Raw genomic sequence first — 20796 nt, 5'->3', positions numbered from 1 at the left:
CAAACACGGATCTATTACCCTGGTGCAAATCTGTCATCATTCCTTTTAAGTCCAGAGAATCACCAGGATTAGCAGCAGTACAAGTGTGAAGTTTGGCTGAATAACTTCAGCGGGAGGAGCTCTGTGTAGAAGCAGCAGCTGCCAGGTCAAACACCACAGTGAACCTTTCCCAGCACAAAGCAATAGCAAGACAAGGTACCAAAGTATTTGTTATCAGTTTCACGTAATCAGTTTGGTACTACATGCACAGAAACTGCTGCACTCTCTTTGTTGACTAATAGTTCTCAAACTGCTGCACAGAGGAGCCCACTGAGGACATGAAAGATGCCAACACTGACTGGAAAGAGGTGAACAACTGACAGCAGCACTTCCACAGAGCAGCACTTGTAGGAGGAGCCCAGCAAGGGAGTCGAGCAGAGTGACTTGGAGTGCAGGGAAGGCAGCACAGCCCACCCACTCTATTTATTGCCACTTTTATTGGACTCTCTCTTCATTTCCATGCAGATGTCTGAATTATAACATTTTACATAAATAACTGCTACAGTAGCATACTAAATCTGCAAGAGAAGCATGAAACACTGGCTCCTTAGTTAAGGTTGAGGCTGGTATGTTTCTGTGGATGTACCAGACATAGTTTCACAGTTCATCATGCATTCCAGAACGGGTTTAAAATATGCCACATATCTCCCCAATAGATACACCTTTTCATACCATACCCCAGAATACACTCAGAGCCATATAACCTAAGGATTCTAACCAAAGTCCCTGATTCAGGAGCTGGAGTTCCTTAAGCAGGCGATCAAGTAGGCAGCTCTGAACTTGCATTCTGCAGTTGCAGTTCAATCACCTGAAGAAGGATCCCACATTTTTTAACACAGTCACCTCCAGGAGAAGTATAAGTGATCTCCCTCCATCTCTACTGGTGGTCCCTACACCCTTGTAATTTCTGTATCTTTTTTCCAAAATTTTCAAAACAGTTCTGGTGAACTCTTCAATTTGGGTCTGAGAGAAATTTCTCCATTATAGTATAAATCTTTTAGCAGAAGGAAGATCAGATAACTGAACTTAAGATTAACTTACTTTTATGCATTTTGACCAGGAAAATGCATGATGACCTTAGTTGGTTATAAAAAAAAAAAAAAATGCTTAGGCATTTGAAAAAGTATATTCAGATTGGAGGAAATAAAAGAATAAGGCCATTTGCCAATAGGAAAATGCTTACATTTATGAGAAAAATGTAAATTATTCTAAATATACCTCAAAGATTCAATATTTATCAGATTTTAGTTGTTTGGGGTTTTGTTTTCTTTGGTTTGTTTTTTTAACTTAAGATCCATTTCACTATCTTTGAAAAGACAGTTTTTAATCTTACAGTTTTCTACCAACACAGAGTTTCAGGCTTGTACAACATCTTTTCGTACATAAAATTCAAACATCTTCTATTAAACATTTTTGAAAGTTGCACTCAAAAAAAACCCAACAAAACAACAAACAAACATGCAAAGTGAAATTTAGTCCTTGGATATGTTTTCTATTATAAAATAATAGAAATGTATGCCACATATTTTAAATGCTTTATGGAACACACTTGAATTATGGAATATACGTGAATTGATGACTATGACTAAAGCCTCAACTGGAATAAAAAAAAAGAAAAAATGGAAAAAAAACCAAAAAAACAACAGTTTGTCCTTAGAAAACACCAGAGCCAGAATACAAAACAGACATAAATATCATCTTTTTTCCCCTAGATTTAACAGCATTGCTTGCAACAAAGGATTTCAGAAGAGCAATCATTCAACATGAAAAAAGAATAGTAAATATGCCTCCAACACAAACTGAGAAGCAGTCATCCTGTGACATGAGTGCTCACCTGCAGCAAATTATTTTAGTCTTGGAATCCATTATGAAAGATAGAAAAAAATTAACTTAAAATGGGAATAAGAAGAAATCATAAGCGCAACTGGAATCCAGTGTGGCAAGCATCAGAAAACTGCAGCTGACTTTGAGATTAGATTTCTTGTAGAAACTTTGGTGTCTACAAGAACAGAGGTTTGAACATGATCAGCATTGCCCAGTATTTCTATTTCTGTACATACATGCTCAAATAAGCGGAGAAAATTTGTAAATCAATTTAAAACCACCCAGTCTTCATATGTTGGGCTAGGTATAGATTGATAAATCACTCTATCATGCAGTAGTGCTGAGTTTAAAAGAGACAAAACACTGTAGAAAATAAAAATATCTGGACATTTTGTCTGAAAAAGTTTTAGTTCCCTTAGTCATGCAGTGAGAAATATAAGAAAAAAGTATAAATAGTAAAAACGCTTGATGCACTTCCAGGTAACATTTGAGTTGAAAGAGCAAGGGATTGACCAGCCAGAGTAGCAATTAAGGTGAAGGAGGAAAAAGCCTAATAGAAGCCTAATAACCTGGTCACAGCATGAACGACAAAGCTCAAACTGTCCATGTATCCTTTACATGAAGGAAGCACTCATAAGTCCATCTCTGATAAAGCCTATTGTGCTGAGCAGCAGGTATCTTTTAACTGGGAAAGGGTTTACAAATTGAAAAGAGACTGAGGTAAAGCAAGCTCTGGGAAGTCCAGAAAACACAAAAAGTTAAATGTGGACACCCTTGGAACAATACAGGACAGATGCAGAGGCTAGAGAGGCTACAGGTATTTAAAAGACTTCTGAAGTGAAGAATTCTGAAAGGTTTTGGAGAATAGAGAGAACTGAAATAAAAAGATGTAAGTGAGAAAAACAGGTCTGAACATCACGGAAAGCTTCTTGACACAAAGATTAGTCGGAGAGATATTTAATGTTGATGGTGGCAGCCTTTTTTTAGCTGAACCAAAGTGCGGAAATAATCTCCTAAGAGATTTTGAGATTCTCAACAGCACATGCATTTGTATCAAGACTGAACAAAACAGTGCTGTATGTACAATAGAAGCAATTCCACACTGGCAAGGAGAGGATACCAGCAATGGATACCATGATTGCACTTGTTAAAGATAATATGAATAGGTTATTGATAGTCCGTGTTAAGCTTTTATTTTGTGCAGTACAAGCATGGCCTTGCTTCATTTCAAGGATGATATCTCTTTCAGAAAGTTTTATCATGAGTTTTGATCAAGAGATCAATAAAACAAAATTTAACAGAAGCAAATAAAACTAAGCATATGTTACCAGCTAACATCAATGAGAACCCCAATGCAATGTTTTATTGGGTCCATTTTACAGCAAAAGAGTTGGTCCTTCCACCACAGAGTTGTCAAAAGCTTAACATCATAACATAGAAATAGATAGAAATAGCTCTATATTTCTCTGTATAGAGCAGAAAAATGCTCTAGCTTAAGAAACAAGAACACTTATTTCTGTTTCAAATTTGCATTTTTATTTTCTGATGGTACTTGCAGTCTTTTTCACTTGAAGTGCAGAAGACAATACAAACACTAACAGTGTCATTCTGGAATTATGTACCTATTCCTGTGGAGAAATAAAGCAGAAAAAACTTTTTACACTTCTGTAAAATCTGGTTGTTGACAATTGAAAAATTTAGTAGTTCTGAATATAGGAGCAGTTGCAAATTCTGGGAAAAGAAGGTTGCTAAGATTCCCTCTATGCAAGTGGAATATTCCACTTTATATAAATACTATTTTTGTCAAAGCAATTTGTACAGGGTCATGCTACCACTGCACATGAAATGGAAAGTTCCACAGCTGTAATGGAACTGGGAGCTTTTGTTCATGCAGCACTTTTATTTTCATATTAAGAACAAATGTGCGTCATAGTCAAAAGCAGCATTGCTTATCTTTGCAGTAAATACGAGATTTACAATTTTATTCCTAAATATCAGTTGTATCTCATTTTAAATGCTAATGTTCCATAATGCATTCCTAGGAAAGTTCATGGTAAAACACCCTGAGCACAGCTGCTAGATGCCATGTCCCTTACATCCACTGTAACTATCAGCTTGCATGCAAAGCACTGTGAGCTGAATCAGCAAAAAGCAGAAGGAGCTTTCATTTAGGGACATTAGGATTTGTGACAATGGCAGCACACGAAGACATCTATCCAAGAACTTATATTTACTCTTTCTAGAGTGATGGCAACTTTCAGCTATCATTCCTACATTTATCAAAGCATTTTGATTAAAATCTGCTCATCGAATCATGAAAAGCAAGGCTAGATAATCTCAAGTCATCCAATCCATCTACATGAAATCAAACAAGAATTCTACCTCAAATCTACAATGTCAGTCAAACACCACTTTATTTGAAAATCACTTTATTATAAATAGCACTCAGAACAATGGGAAAAGAAGTACAGGTAAATGAAATGCTGGCAGAGAAGAGAAATAAAAAGACTGGCTGCAGGGAATTTGGTGTGTTTTCCATACAAGCATGTATCTCAAAAAACCCTCCCAAAACACATATCTTTTAACAGATCTATTGAGGAGAAGCTACGAAAATCCCTAATATATGTCACAGTTAAAGGAATGGTTAGGAAGATTATATCATATTTGCAGAGTAGATAGAATATAACGACAAGTATCAAGATCTTGCTCATAGTCTGGAACTTTAATTACTTAAAAGAAAATATAGAGGAAAATAATTAGAAAGATGATAGCTGTTAATGATGCAGAATAATTGATGAAATTATAACAACTGCTTAGGCATTTCAAGGATCATTCTTCAACAGCAAGAAAGAACTGTTCTGTCTAATAATGGTAACAATGTAGAAATATCAAACACTTTTCCCTGAACATCTGGAATCCCACTGCTCCATGTTTTGCTTATGCTGGAAAACCGATAGTTACAAAAGTAGAAATATGTATTTGGCTTGCAAAGAAAATTGTCACTGGCGATAAATCACAGAAAAAAAATATATGCAACTTTCAGAAGCGTTTATAGGGCTGGAATTTAGGACAATAATAGCTTTGCTTGTAGATTGAACAACTTACAGAATTGGTGAGGTTTAACACATACAATATGTCAAAAGGGAAATGCTTTCCAAAAGAGTCAAGCAAAGGGAAGAGGGATAAAATGGGATATAAAATTTCATTGATTGAGTCAGCAGATTTGACTTCATAGAATCAAGCGAATTCTGAGTGGGTACTGACTTAAGCAGGCACTGCTCAGTTTGATGCCAGGCTGAAGTTACCTGGTGGCCTTTAGTTCCTATGACAGACATACATTTAGCACCTTTACAGACATAACTGTCCTTCTCAGGAGAGCAAATGGGTCGAGAAAAACGTCCAGTATCTGCATTACAACCATTTTGTTAAAGGAGCCTGTCAGTCTCAGGAGCTACTGTTATCCTGTCTCTCATTTTCAAAAAGTTCATTCCATTGAGTGCCCTGCAACTACAGACACCCGGTGGCAGTGACCCATATAAATTAATCTCATCAAGAACATTAACCCAAGTTGATTTCACTCTTAAAAAGATTCCCACCATTATCTCATCTTGTACTGCTTTACATATAGTTGAATGTATAAGAAAAATGAATGAGTAGATTAAAAGTAAAGAAAAGCTCAACAGTTTTCTTAGTGCCTGACATCACAGTGATGTGATGACAGTAGAACTGGTAGGATATTCAGGGTGCCTTACTCTTCCCCATGTCACTGGTATCTCCCTCAGCACCATGTCCCACACTTGGTTCTCACAGCAAAGCAGGAGACCTTGCCTTGAAGGTCCACCCCCACCCATAGTGGCCTGCTGTCCTGGGAGCCTGCTCCTGTGAACTATTCCACTTTTCATCACTGCAGCTTCACACAAAGTTCAAGCCCTGATCTGGAAGAGATCCCATGTAGAGAGCCACAGTGCTGACTACAAAGACAGCTTTCTTAAGTGGTCCATCTTTTGAAGGATACATATTTGTATAAATTTTAAAAAAAAATATATAGGGGAAAATAAATGAGACAAAAATTTCATTAGTTCATTCAAACTAATACTGAACTTTTCACAAGACCATTAGGGAGCTGTTAGCACCAAGTAATAAATAGCTTGTAACAGTGCTCTCTTTTGAAATGTTCCCATGTTAACCACAACAGTTGCTGCACTGCTCCCTTAAGCTGATCTGGTCCCAAACTGCACAGTAGAAGAAGCTATAAGCAAAAAAACCACGAATACATGCTGTAAGAGCTCAGCTTAAGTTTTGTCACACAACATGTTGACATTTGAAAGGCTGATGATGTTGTAGGTTAGAATTTCAGTTTCATTAAGAGTGTTAAGAAAGTCTAAATAACTGGGATCTTCAAAAACTCTATTACTTTGAATTAAATCCATGCTTTGGGTTTATTTATACACTTTGAGACCCACAAAACTGCTCAGAAAGCTTTCATATCTCAGATGAAAACAATCAATCAACAGCAAATAAGCAAATAACAAGCATTAAGCAAGAGTTGGATGTGTTTCCTAGAGTAAGTAGGCTAAATTATTGGAATACAGCAAATTAAATAAAATCCACTAATGTTATCTCCATTTAAGCAGGGCTGAAGCAGGTGTAACTGGAGCCATAGTAATCCAGGGCCATGTATCTGTTCAGTTTTCTGAAGTCTAAGAGAGACATCAGATGGTATCATGTAATGTTTTAAGTGAATGAAGTTGTTCCTTTTGCCTGCATCAAAATAGGGTTTGCTTGATGCTGCCAGGTAAGCTCTGGAGACCAACTGGTTGCATTTTCCATTCTCCATCTTTCTTATGGAGGAGAAAAGCCTTCTTTGATAACAGACAGTTCAAACAATGGGGAACCCCATTCAATAAATGAGGTGAGATTTTACAAAATACAGGGCACTAACATGATACTTAAACTGGAGAAAGTGGCACTCAAATTCAGCTAATTCAAGATTGTAAAAGGTGTATTGGTGCACACTGCATTGACTGCATGCATACATACAGATTAAGAGGCAGAATTCCCACAGTACATCCGGTACCAGCAGTTCATATAGATTTGTCAAATATCAGACAAAAATTACTCAAAATAATAGAGTTTTATTTTCATTAGCTTAACACATCTGTCACTACTTTTTCTTAAGAATGGGTTTCCTTATTTAGCATGTCTCTACATAAAACCTACTGTAATTCCTATTCTCCCTGCTTTAGCATCAATCATCCTTTAAAAATTTTTCTCTCCTAGCTGGTTTCCAGCACTAGTCTCAGCAATGTTCAGTCTGATTTCTCATGGCTTTTTCCCTCTGATTTTTTTTTCAATTATACATCTCAGTAAAACTTCCAAATCCCTGACACCATGAGATTAAGATCAAAAACTGACATAATCCCACCTCAACTCCTTTTTATTTTATTATTTTTAAGAAAATCATTCCCTTTTCTTTCTTTAACACGCTTCCTTTTTCAGATCAATGCTGAAGTTAGATGAGAACTTCAACTTTTATCACCTTTAGGAACTGACTCCACTTTTCTAAAGTGGCTCACATTCTCTTTTCCATCAAGAAACTGAGAAGAAAGCTTGAGCTGCTCTCCAGGTGGCATATATTGTACACACAAGGAGCTCTTCACTTTTCATGCAATTCATTCCATTAGAGATGGTAAACCACAGTTTTGAATTTTAAAGCAGGACCTCATGTATAATTTATAAAAACTGCCAGTTGCAACCTTACTTTTTCTGGTGTATTTTCTGCTTCAAAATGCTATTCTACTTCAGCCATAGTTGCAGTATCAATTACTGGCTTTAAGTGACCCTGCACTGGCATGAGTTTTGTTGCTATCAACAATCTCTTGAACGTTACAGATTTTTGGCTGACAACATCACCTACTGCTTTGTTGTTACTTCTTAAAGTTGCCATAGAGACAAAAGAACAGCTGAATAGCAATCTTAATGCTCAAGAAATGGTTATTCTTTAGTAATAGGATGCTACTTGACTTGCCAGTTTGGAGTCTCAGATTCTAATGGAATTTATTTTCAATTGTAAGTTTGGAGTCAGAGAAAGCTCTGACTCAAAACTTACTATGGAACATAAATTAAAAAAAAAAGAAAAAAAAAAGAAAAAAAAGGCAAAGACAAAAGCCTTTGTGCTTCCTCCTGCCCTCTGTAGTTCTGCTGCTAACGAAGAGGCAAAGGAGACAGTCTCCCTGCTGTAGCATGAGACAAACACAGCAGAAGTTGACTCCAGCCCCATACCCTGAAGGATAAAACAGTCATTGCACAAAGACCCTTACCTTATTCTCTCTTCTCACACATATATTTTCCTCTTCTTATGTCTCAACATGGGAGGCAATAAAGAAGCTTCATGCTTCATCTTTCTCGCCAAGTAAAGTGCTTCACCACCTCATGCAAAGTGCTGCTTCATCCATAGAAACACAACACAATCTAAAAAAAAAAAAATCAAGGATTCCCTCCTTGAAATTTTTTCTCTAGCTGTACAGATCTCCTTTCTCTCCAGTACAACCCTTCCTGTACAGGGTATGTGCAGAAGCTCAGACTAACAGCTGAAACTCACTGCTCTCTGCTCATAATCCATTAACTCATATTACAGCATAACTTGCAACTGATGGGAATTGAGGGCATTCAGCCCTGGGATACTTGGAGCCTTTCAGATTCCAGTCCTAGGTTTTGAAATCTCTCCATCTCCCCAAAACTCCTGCCCCTGAATGGACAGAATGCATGGGATCAGATTAAGCATTACCTTTTCTATCTTAAATCTTGTTGTTGAGGAGTCAGAGAATTTCCAAAGATAATTATAATTAGCAGATTATCCCTGGTTTGGTACAAACAAAATGCAATATATCAGAATCCTGTCCTGCAAAGCCATCCCACGGACAGAGCAAGCAGCTGTCAGGAACAGCTGAAAGGATAATTTGCTGTCCAAGTGTCTTTGCCTCACCCTCAATTTGACATCGCTGCCCTGCTCCCAACACCTTAGTGGCAGAATGAAAACAAAACCTATTCCCAGGGTTTGTTGCCTGATCATCCCCCAGCAGCAGGAGTAGCTTTGCCCCTCAATTTCCAGCCCCATGAGGAGACCCTGACTTGCTGTTCCTGCAAGGTGCAGGATAATAGGAAGAATATACTAGCAAGACAACAGGTAGTAGGGGATAATGCAGAAGAGAAGGGGGAAAACTGAGATACAAGTGATTCTTCCTCCTCCTCACTAGGCCTCCCTGCTGAAAGATTCCTACATGCCCTTTCCCTGACACCGAATTTTCTTACCCCCCTGCCTCTGCTCCCCACAGTCCTGACATCCCACTTGAGGCACCTTTCACCTCTACCATGGCCTCTTGTGAAGCGTCAGCTTTCAATAACCTGGCCTCTGTGCCAAGATACATTTTGTTGACACTTCAGAAAGAACACTTCACACTGACAATCATGAGCTTTTGCTCATATTGGACAAAAACTGCTTTTACTAAGAAGACTTGAATTGACTTTGGAGCTCACACAGGAGCAAAAACATTAAGTATTAATATATGAAAGGGCAAGCAGGCTTTAAACAGTGGAGGTCTGTTCCTCCAGCTTGGGAGTTTCCAGCTGAGTGAGAACATTCTAACGATAAACTGAAATTAAACACACAGATTGATTTTGGTATTACAAATTCTCTGATCTACAGCAAAGGTGCTTAATGTGGAAATAAAATCCTTCAAGATCACTACTCTTCGTTCTTTTGAGCAAGTAATTTTCTACCACTTGAGAGAGAAGAAGATAAATTCAGTATCTCAGATATCACTCATCTAGGGGCTAAGGAACATGATCTAAACAATCACAACAACAAACAGAAGTAGTAGGACTATAAAAGCAGCTTCATCAGACAGAAGGCAAGACCATATTTTAAATAAGCTCCTTGCCCAATCTCAGGAGTTTTGTTAATCCGACCTCAGCATTGCCTCAGCAGGTCCTGCTCTAGGCTTGCTCAATCATGGCACACTTTAGGAAAATCACCTGAGCAGACACCCAGCAAGACAAGAGCTCATTTCAAAAAGAGAAAGTGCTCTCCTCTGACGGAGGAGAGGCAGCAGCCCCTGTGCCAGGGATGCCCAACAACAGCACACAATGCACCCTCTGGAAGAGCATCCATGAGGGGCAGCAAAAGGCTGAGACCTGGGCACCACTCACTCACACAGCAGCAACTGCTGGACTCTGAATCTGAGCCAACTCACAGCCCCAGCTACAGACAGGAAAATGCAGTCTGGTACATCACTGCTGACAGACTGCCAAGTCTAATTCTACACCTCTCTGAAAGGGAGAGCTGAAGGGAAAAGACAAATCTTAATAATAATAATAATAATAGTAATAATAATAATAATAATAACAGAATTAAGTAGGTTGGAAAAGACCTTTGAGATCATCAACTGAAACCTATGACCAAACACCATCTCGTCAACTAAACCATGGCACTAAGTGCCACATGCTGTCTTTTCATAAACACCTCCAGGGAAGGTGAGTCCACCACCTCCCATGGTGATGAAAATAATAATAAACCATAATGACATTTCTGATCCTGTTGCCCCCATAGGCAAGACTGAATGGAAGGCAAAGAAGTCCACAAACCATGAAGTGAGGTAAAACTCAAAAGGAAAAGGAAATAAGTCGAGTGGCAGCCTCAGACTCAGTCCCAGCAGTATTTTTATCAAACATACCATTTCGAATTGCTCTCGCCTTGGGAGCAAAAAAATCTTTCCTGAAACATAATTTAAAGAAATATGTGATGGGACAGGAAATAAAAGGCTTCAGTTTAAAGAGTTATATGGAAAGACTATTTTATAGGGGAAAGACTTGGACATAACTTCTTCAAACAAAGTATGAATCTTTCTTTCACATGATTGAAATTATTATAAACTCTTGACTTCCATTGCTAGCAGTTTGCCTTATATTTCAGCTCCTATTTTTAAATACCTTAAATAAAAAACAGTATCTGGATAAACCAGGAGTGAAGGAGTAGGGGTCTCAGACTACATAAGTGCAGAGGCAGAGCTGCATTTAAGACAAACAGTAGAGGTCAAATATATAAAGTTTTTAAAGGTATCAAATCAAATCACAAAAACAAAGAACAGTGCAGAAACTGGAAAAAACACCCACAGCAACTTCTAGCATTAACTACTAAAAGCAGAGACTTAACTGCTGTCTTGCTGAGTTAGCTAAGAAGTTCCTTGCTGCACTAGTCTGTGGAAAAGTGACTTCCTTGGTGTGAAGGCTCAGCTGTGGGCAGCTTTTCCCTCCACAAGTCTGGCAGAGAGAAGCTGCAGTGCTGCCCTGGAGCAAGGGGCCCTGGGCAGAGCACAAAAGAGCTGCCACAGCCACCATGCAATGGCCTTGCAATACTCAAATTAAGAAACCTTTCTGTCCTTCTACAAAGTCCATCTTTCATCTTTTTGATCCTTTTGGTGTGAAAAATCATTCCAGATGCAATTTAACTGGAGTTTGTATATTTTCTCAGAGGTCAGTAGCAGATACATCATTATTTATGTTCATATTTCCTTAGGGAATTAATTTTAAGGGTATCATGGTTTTAAAATTCTGATGAAAGGCCTTAAAATTCCCCCTGGATTTGTATTAATAATTGACAGTATTACATAACTTTTAAGTACTGAATGACTCACAATTGGATACAAAATACTGACTTTGTAGAAACTTTGTTATGCTTCTTAACATTTCTTACACTTTCTTTGCTCTAAGGGTCTAGGATTTCAATCCCCAATGCTTGGATTTACAAGAAGCAATTCCTCTATTTCAAGTAGAAGCATTTCCTTTGTTTAATTTTAAGAAGCAAAGACAGTGCAGAGATCCTCATTTTTGTTAGACTTGCATAACTACATATCAAAGTACTTCTCAGGCAGCTGTAACAGAAGGATTTCCCAAATCTTACAACTCCAACTAGGAGCAAATGAAATCCATAGGTTTGCAGACTCAGACTGTTACATGTATCTGGATGAATCTTTCCTATTTAGATCAAATATTAGAAAGTTTTAATGTGTGTTCTGTGGTTAGGTTTTCTGTCATCAGCTGACCCTCCCAGTTCACAAAAGCTGTTAATTCCTGTCAACTCAAAATGCTACCTAGATCCTGGGTACTCATTACCCAGATCCTGGTAATGTATCTTTGGGGCATTCAGACTATCACTAGCTTCTAAGTATCACACCACAGTATAATAAGTCTTTATGTTTAATTTAATTGGAGTCCTGTAGAAAGAAAGTTATTTACTTGTTTTCATTTGCTTGTTTGTTCCACTATTATTAAGCTGTAATAGGATCTCATCTCTTTCATTATTTGATACTATTTCTTAATGGTCAAACTTGAACAGGGACTCAAAGTAAAATGATAGTGCTCTTAATGTCCCACAAGCAGGCTGCTAAAACAGTAAAGTGATACCATTTACAGCTGCTGGAACTAAACATTTGGCTAAAAGACCTCTCATGTAATGAAATGTGTTTTAAAGCACCACATATGCACAGAGAATGCCACTAAAAGTAGCTCCAAGTCTGCTGTGTGCAAAGGAACAGCAACACCCACATGGCAGAATACCCAGTGCCACCTTTATGATCCTTGTGACCAGGGCAGAACCAGTCACTAACTGCACTGCAGGGAAAGCACTGTTCAAAAGGTGTCTCTGAGTCGACTTGAAATCGACAATTTTTAAATAAATATTTTACTGAGGTTATTAAGACTGGTCAGTTCAACCAGAGAACACCATTCCTACCTCTAATACCAGGATTAATTTAATAGCAAATTACTGTCTGAACCCCTCGCTGCACAACAAATGTTTGAGGTATTAATACTGTAATTAAAGCGTGTCCCTTAGTTTGATATATCGTGGTTATAATTAGGAATGACAAGATGGAAGAAATGAATGGTATTTCAAAAGCTTAATATTGGAAAAACCAATATCCAAAGCAATCTATTCAATAAAGCAAAAGGAAAGTGACTCATGGGAAAGACAGGAAAACCAAATAGCTTAGGACTTTTAAAGGAAGATCAGAAAGTAATTAAATTAGTGAGTGCAGCCTATTTTCATGTGTTTCAATATAATTTTCACTTGTATTTCAATTGTATTTTTAATATTAAAACTTATAAAATGTATTTTAAATGTGATAATTACCATAATTTTAAAATTTAAAGAGCACAGAGCCACAGAGTAATTATGTAGTCTCTAACAGTGCTCATCTTGAAGTATATCCCTTACTATTGAGTATGCCCAGTAAAAAACTGATTTTGTTCTACAGCTAGAGTTCTACTTAATCAGAAGTGTATATCTCTCCTCATGTACTACTTTGCACTCAAGATGCAAAACTAAAATGAAAATACCCTCCCTTTTAAGAATTTAACTTATCTTCCATTTAAATTGGACAAAGACCAGATTTTGTGGATTGCTGATCCTATTTCTATTCTCACACATGCTCTTGTCCCTTAGATTAATTCTACTAGCCTCAGAGGGATCACATGAGTAAAGAATAAACATTGAGCAAGCCAGCCATGACACTTTGAGCTGAAGCAGGAACCCTGTGGGAGTGTGACCTGCAGCACATTAAGCAACTGATGGGCAGTGGAGACGGTGATCAGCCTTTTGTTTTAAAGTGTGTTAGAAATACAACATATTGCTTCAGAGGCCAGCTCCTCATCCCACTGCAGCAAAGCTTCCAACAAAACAAGATAAAAATTTAAAGGTAAAGGAAAACAGTCACAGAGAACCTTCCAAAAGCTGACCATACATCTTTAGAGCTCAGCAGACACCATATGCTATAAAAAGAATGGGAAAGAGAGACAGACACCCAACTCCCTCACCTCCCAGTATTCCCTGTGTCTTTACTGGCTGAACAGCTACTCTTTCATTGCCATCAAAATCACACAAGCATATAATTACTTTTTCAGTTAAACCATAGGACTGAGTCTATCCTTATTCCTCAATCTTTTCAAAAGCTTTAAACACTTTGAATTACTTTCTTTTCACGTGCTTTCTCATTCTGCTGTGCTACTACCTGTCATTTCACAAAGTTGGTGCGAAGTTTTCAAAGACCATTTCAGAACCACTTTTCAGACTTGTTATTGGCATTTCTACCTCCTTCAGCTGTGCCACCACAACATGGTGACACACTTTAATATATGGTATTTCAAGTCACTAAAAAGCAGTTGATAATATCAAAAAACTGGTTCGTTTCTGCACTGGAAATAAAACCCATGAATCAACCTAATAGCAGGCGGGAAGTATTGCCAAACTCTCTCAAGAATTAGCCACCTTTTCAGAATTCTTCTAATTTGGTATGTACCCTGAAATAAACCTAAAACCTCCTGAAGAAAAAAACAAAACAAAATAAATTTAAAAAACCAAAACAAAACACAAAACAAAACAACACAACAACAACAAAAAAAGTCACCTAAAAAAGCCAAGAATTAAGACAAAAGTGTATATTTCCACATCCCCTTTTAAAAATAATCACTGGAGGCTGCTTTATAAACATATAGCACTTTTGAAAGGAGAAGGTGGTCTGTGGCTGACTTATGTGACAGCCACTTGCTGTGACTACTGCATTCTGCCCCTCAGTTTCGTGAAGGCCTCCTAATACATGGCAGCAAGAACTCCTTTCCCAATAAGTCTGTAGGGATGTATTCCTAAGTAATCTTATGCAACATAAAAGTAATTTATGTCTCCAGAGTCTGCAATACTTATAATCCTATTTTTAAATGTCTATTTATATAAAAGGATATATTGTAATTCAGTATATGCCAAATTTAGCATTTTGTGGGGGCAATGTTTTGTTTTGGGGTTTTTCTAATATCAGCCTTTTCTCAATCAATCCAAACAGGCTATTCTACATGCTTAGAACACCATTCCAAGCTGTTAAGCAATGTGGTAGGTTTGTGTAATGTGAAAGGTATGAATGAGTGCTTCAGTGAACAAGAACAAGAAATACAGGTAACCAGGAGCAAGATATGAGGAGAACACGGGCATTGGACAAATGCCTTGACATTTAATAGTGCATGTATTGTTGTACAGTGACAAAGGGGAAGAGTTCAAAAAGCAATTTTCTTTCCTCCCTTCTGAGAAACTTGTCTTTCCTCAGGTTCCCCATACAAATCTAGAAAGAACAATCTGATTCTGTAGTTACCAATTTCATTTTAGCACAAATCACAGCATCACCAAGGACATACATTTTAGTTATTGTGCAAATACCTGCAAAAAGCAGAGGAAAAAAATTAAAAATCGCTTCAGCTACACATGAAACTCTCTTTTTTTACGATTACCACACAGGCACAGCCATACAAACTGGGTGCTAAAAAAGAAAGCAAAGTAAATGAAGTTGTGCATGGACATGAAGATCCAGGACGGCCATCAGGTGGGTTTTGAAAACACCATATAGGAAGTACTCTGTGTAAATCATGGTGAGATCTGGTGAGATACTTCATCATTTGTGGCTAACTGCACTTATCACTGCCATACCAGTCTCCACCTCTTCAAGGAAGGAATCTGCTCTAACAGGGAACTGGACACTGGTTTGGATTTATGCCTGAAGGGTGTATATAAAGTTCTTTATGGAACACTACCCTCTGAAATATGGAAGACTGAGGTACATTTCTCTTCAGTAACAATTAATGAAATTACCTAATAAAACAGAGATTTCAACCACAAAGCCTACAAAACCAAATTTGGTTTCACAGTATAAGCTGAACTTCGCTATCTGGTTTGTATTACTACAACAGGCAACACATTTCACTAAGAGGTTTGCACATTGCTTTTTATTGCAAGACCACATTTCTCAGTAACTTATGTCACTCTATTAGCTGAAGTTTTCCTCACCTAGTTTAAATTTCTGTTATTGCTATAAACTTCAAGTCACTTCTGAGAGCAGCTATTATAAGTAACTTGAGTGCATATAAGCTTAAAACAACAAATTAAAAACTGATAGACATTACCCAACTAAGATTATCTGATGCTGTCCACTTCAATGGATTCTTAAAATTTTGAGGGAATTCCTCTTATTTTCACTGACTGTTGGTACATGAAAGTATTTGCTAAGCCTTCCAGCTAATCATTGGTCTATTGCTGTACCTTCTGAAGTGTTGAAAATCTTTTCCTATCCTCACCTTTGCCTCAGAGAGATTTCAGCAACCTCCCAGAAACTCTGACCAGCCTCTGAAAGGAGAATGTGACTTCTAAAGCTGATGCCATAGCCAGCACTTTTGCATACCTGGTCCCTACAGCCACTGCAGCAGTGAAAAACACCATCAGGGTAAGAGAGCAAAATGTCCACTCAAACCCAAAAAATTTAGCTCAGCCCCAATACCCCAGTTGCCTCCTCTCATTCCAATGGACAGGTTTTTTCTAGGGGTTTTGGACAAGCAGGTTTTTCTGTAAAGTGTTCTCTGTAGGTAGCACATGTGACTAGCAATTGTTCCTATCCACTGAACTTAGGGAAAAAAAAATATTTTTCTGAGTTCTCTCAGGAAGAATAGTGAAAACAGGAGGTACAAAGACATGTTTAGCTTCCTCTTACAGGTTCCTGGATTCAGTAACCTTCTGCTTGAGTTGAAAATTGCCAACTTTTATTGTAAGAAAATAATATTAGGCTTGTAGACCAGAGAATAACAAGAAATAAAAGTATACTATCCCCTCTCCTTTCTTGTCCCTTTCTGGTTTGCACTGAAGTCACTGCATTCTTGCACTTCTACCTTTCTACCCACAGTGAGGACAAAAGTTTCCCTAAAGGGACACAGTACAAACAAATAAACATGACAGCAAAGAATTAGAGAAATATGTAAGTTAATCATACATAAAGAAACTCCTTTTTTTCTGCAAAGCAAGCTGTATCAGGATCAGATTTTTCTTTAACTAATCTTCATTAGTCTCACCAAAACACTACTGAAAGATCAGATCAAAATCCCAGAAATTAAAGCAGGAGAAAACTGTTCCAAATATAGCATACTAAAAAACAATCCCTTGTTTTAATTGCACAACTCCAAACGATGGCCAACAAGGTTCTGCAGAATTCAAGCCAAACACATCCCCAACCGAACAGATCTAGCTAAAAGCAAGTTGTTGTTCAGATAGATCCTACCTTCTTTCAGCAGCTAAACCAACATTTGTAGGAGAGAGTGCTGCTTGTCTCCGTGTTCTTTACTCTATTGATTGTTGTGTAAATATTAGGCTTCCTGCTTGTGGAGAAACTACTGCATAGTTTCTTTCAGTTCTGTTTGCACATTTTAAACTTGTGCATGTTTTAGAACAAGGAAGTTTATGTAATGCTCCTGAGAAAGTGCAGTACATCATGGCTCATTTTAATTCAGGTATGAATAAATGACACAGATGAATTCACAAAACACTCCTTTCATCTGAAATTTAAGTAGTAACTCTTTTTCCCCTGAAGGTTTAAGCAGCTTTAAGTGATGAAATGATTAGATTTTCCTGTTTCTTTAAAGCAGTACTGGATTGAAACAGCTTTGGATGAATCTTTCCTGAATTTATTCAAATACAAATACACCGTCAACCATAAGAATATTTGAATAAGTCATCCAAAAGATGTCAATGTTCTCTACAGCCGTAGAATATCATTTCAAACTTTGCTCAAAGCATTTCAGTGTTACAGCACATAAAAGCATATTCTCCCCAAAGGCCAAATTTTCAAGTACTGAACAAACCCAAATATTCCTCTACAAAATCAAGAAATCTATACATGCATCTGGGATATTCATCTATCTAAACACAAACCTTTGAGACAAATTTTATTTGCACGCTGTTCACTACCAGTGGTGCATTACTGAAATTCTTGCTTATCTATAAGGCTGGTTTCGTTTTTCCTTTTTAAACTACTGTCTTTAGAAGGTATCATTGGGAAAGTGACAGCAGATTACTCCTGTACATATGGATTATCCTTTTTACTTAGACACCTCCCCCTAGTTCAGAGTCCTGTTCAAGCCCCCCCCCCCACTTCCAGGACCCTTCCTGACCCCACTGCTGTCTCTTGTCCCTGTGACTCAGTTCTGGTCCCTGTTTCCTTGAAAGTAGGGTCAAGATCCTCACTGGTACCAGCACAGGTCAGACATTTCCCCCCATCTGCCAGCATTTGTATTGCTCAGCTCTTGCCAAAATTCAGATCTTTTTTGGTGCACAAGTTTTATTTGGTTTCCCTTCTCAACAGATTTTCTCTCCCAGTGTGACAGAGCTGCATAAAGCAGTTTTGATGGGTTAAAGCTGGAACTTTTTTGGTTAGTTGAGTTTGGCTTGTTTGAGAGTTTGTTGTTCATTGGGGTTTTCTTTTTGATTCGTTTGTTTGTTCTTGTTGGGGTTTTTTTGGTTTGTTTTTTTTTTTTTCATTTTCTGAACAGACAGAATTTTCTCCTTTGCTTTAATCCCAGTCCAACAGTCCCCAAAGACTTGACATAATTTTTTGGAATCCCACTTTTCTCTCTCAGCTGGAAAACCCTTTTTGGGCTTGCTCCCTGCTAGCCAAAGCTGCAGATAGATGATGCCTGGCCAGCATGGACTGTCTACTGCCTATGCCTTGTCTCCCAGGACACAGGAACAACCCAAGATTTTTGGGCTGTCTGCACTGCAGGGTGGGCTCTCAGATAAGCCATGCTGGAAAGCCAAAGATAAATGTGAATCTAGACATTACCATGATAATGGTAGCACAGGGAAACTGTGCCTAGTGATGTTTAACAAAGCATCTTGAGGCTGAATGGAAGATGTGCATTGCTTCAATTTCAGACAGAATTAGCACATTTCTAAATAGAGATTGCTGAAATAAAGTAAATGAACAACAGGAACAACCAAATCCCAGATTTCTCTCAGGCTTCTCTGTTAAATCTGCTGCAACGTGTATTTCTGTGCAACACAGGAAATTACTATTGTGACTGTTTCTGAACATACAAAATGACAGAGAAGCAAAGGCCTAGAAAAACCCAAAAGCAATTCCCTGCAGCAAAGAATCCAGCACCCAAGGTATAAAACTGTGATCAGCAAAGAAAACATAGAAACAATGTCACAGACACATATATGGAGAGAAAAGGGACAAGGGACAAATGCTTATGAAGTAACTATATGAACAGTCCTGATTCACATACAAACACGCAAACTAATTTGCTAAAATCTCACCAACTCAACCAGACTAAGCTAAATTCTACACTAATCTTAAATCCTGCCTGCCAAAAGCACCTCTTCAGGCCATTTTCTTGTCTTTAGAAAGTTAAATAAAGTGACAGGAGCAAAAAATTATGGTCAATAATCACACATCAGTTTAGGTAAAAAAATAAGAGAAATATTACATAGCAGTTTTAAAAGCAATGGAATCCTATAAGACGTAATTTTGCAATTTACTACATACCAAAGATTATCATACTTACACAGAACAAAAGCAATTTAAACATTCAAATCACAGAAAATGAGCATTCTATTACTATTTATTTCAATAGCGGAAAAACCTACCAATGACATTCCTCCAGTCAAGGTTGCCTTGTATAAAAAAAAAAAAGAAAAAAAATTAAAGGTGTTTTCTGCAAGCTCATCATCTAACTATAAACAGGACTTGGAGGACAGAAGAGACCATTTATGTTTTTGACCTAACAAAACACTCTAAGAGGAACTTTTTGAATGAATCATGCACATTTTAACACTGCAGTTAAGCAATGCTGTATAATTTGCAACACATTAACAATTCAGAAACTTAATAATTTCAAGCTTTTCTTTAAAATACACATGAGGGCATTCCCTCTTTCAAATGCTACTACTATTTGTGCTTATTAAAACTATTATATAAATAATATTAGTCAACAGATTTTAGCAGCATAATGATAAGAGAATTAGAGACATGCAATAATTAAGCATTAATTTTTTACAGTGAACCATCAGTAGACCCACAAATAAGAAACATTTTTTTTCCATATTTAAGAAATACATTCTTCCAATGGACTTACTAACAAAAATTTTCATTTAGAATCTTCCTTCAGAAAATGTCACGATTACCATCTAAACATGGGGAAAAAAAGTTCAAATGCTGATTTTGGCATTTGTATTACTTTGGCGCAGTTTACTTAAAGATAAAAAGTATCTAAAAAAATAGATCACAGTCACCCAGAGTGCTAAGATTGCCAAACTTGACTGCTCTGCTCCTAAACTGCAGCAAATGAGTACAGCTTTCACTAATGGATTGCTATTAAAAATAAATCAGCTAAACATTTCTCCTTCCATACAGCTGGAGCAAGCATACAGCACTCTATTATGCAGCTGCTTGAAAGACAGATTTCAGCCTCCACATGGAATTACTTACCCAGAAGCATGTTTCTCTTCTACAGTTAGTTCAGCAGAATAGAAAGTTCTGCACAATAGACTTAGCAAAAGAAATGTTCTCACAAGCTCCTGTTTGACTTGGTGCAAGCCTCGAGCAGGGTTTGAGCTTGTGCTGCTGAGAAATATGTCTTGCTCCACAAAGCTGCAGGGACACTTTACTTCACTCCCATTGGTGAATGATATGCGGGCTATGCACAAGTGATGCAGACAGGCGGCAGCTGGTGCCACCTCAATTCGAGGTAACAAACCCATAAAAAACCAGAAAGTAGTCACTTCTGTGAAATTTTTAGTTAGTATACTTTAGTATATCTGTCCTGCAACTGGTCTTAAAGTAGTTGCCTATCTTTCAGCAAGAAGAAAACTCCTTACAGAACTAATACATTGCGTCATGGAAAATCTATATGGTAGGCAAGTTTTGCAAAAGTAAATGCCCCATCTTTCCATTATGCTTAATTTCATTAGAGCTGAATTTGTCTTCTCCAATGCAAAAGATTTCTTTTTTTAAAGAACTACAAACAGGGAGCTGGTTTGGGACTTTTTATTTAGTTCAAAAGTCACCTATGAGA

General features: G+C 37.6%; 1 protein-coding gene across 8 annotated transcripts in view; it reads right to left on the bottom strand.

The window, feature by feature from the left end:
• The window catches only part of ZNF385B (zinc finger protein 385B), a 153820-nt gene that overhangs the window by 66800 nt on the left and 66224 nt on the right, over positions 1-20796 (bottom strand). The window contains exon 2 of one of the 8 annotated variants that reach the window (XM_088167946.1): positions 19370-19396. The exons of 6 other annotated variants lie outside the window; for them this stretch is intronic. In XM_088167946.1, coding sequence (XP_088024072.1) covers positions 19370-19396 — 27 coding nt within the window. Of the gene's footprint in view, positions 1-8183; positions 8335-19369; positions 19397-20796 lie in introns of all 8 variants that reach the window. One more of the 8 variants, XM_088167948.1, reaches the window with a different exon arrangement.

This window comes from Sturnus vulgaris, chromosome 7 (genome assembly GCF_052056855.1).
Source record: "Sturnus vulgaris isolate bStuVul1 chromosome 7, bStuVul1.hap1, whole genome shotgun sequence".
Taxonomy (NCBI): domain Eukaryota; kingdom Metazoa; phylum Chordata; class Aves; order Passeriformes; family Sturnidae; genus Sturnus; species Sturnus vulgaris.
This window is presented reverse-complemented; position numbering and strand designations above follow the sequence as displayed.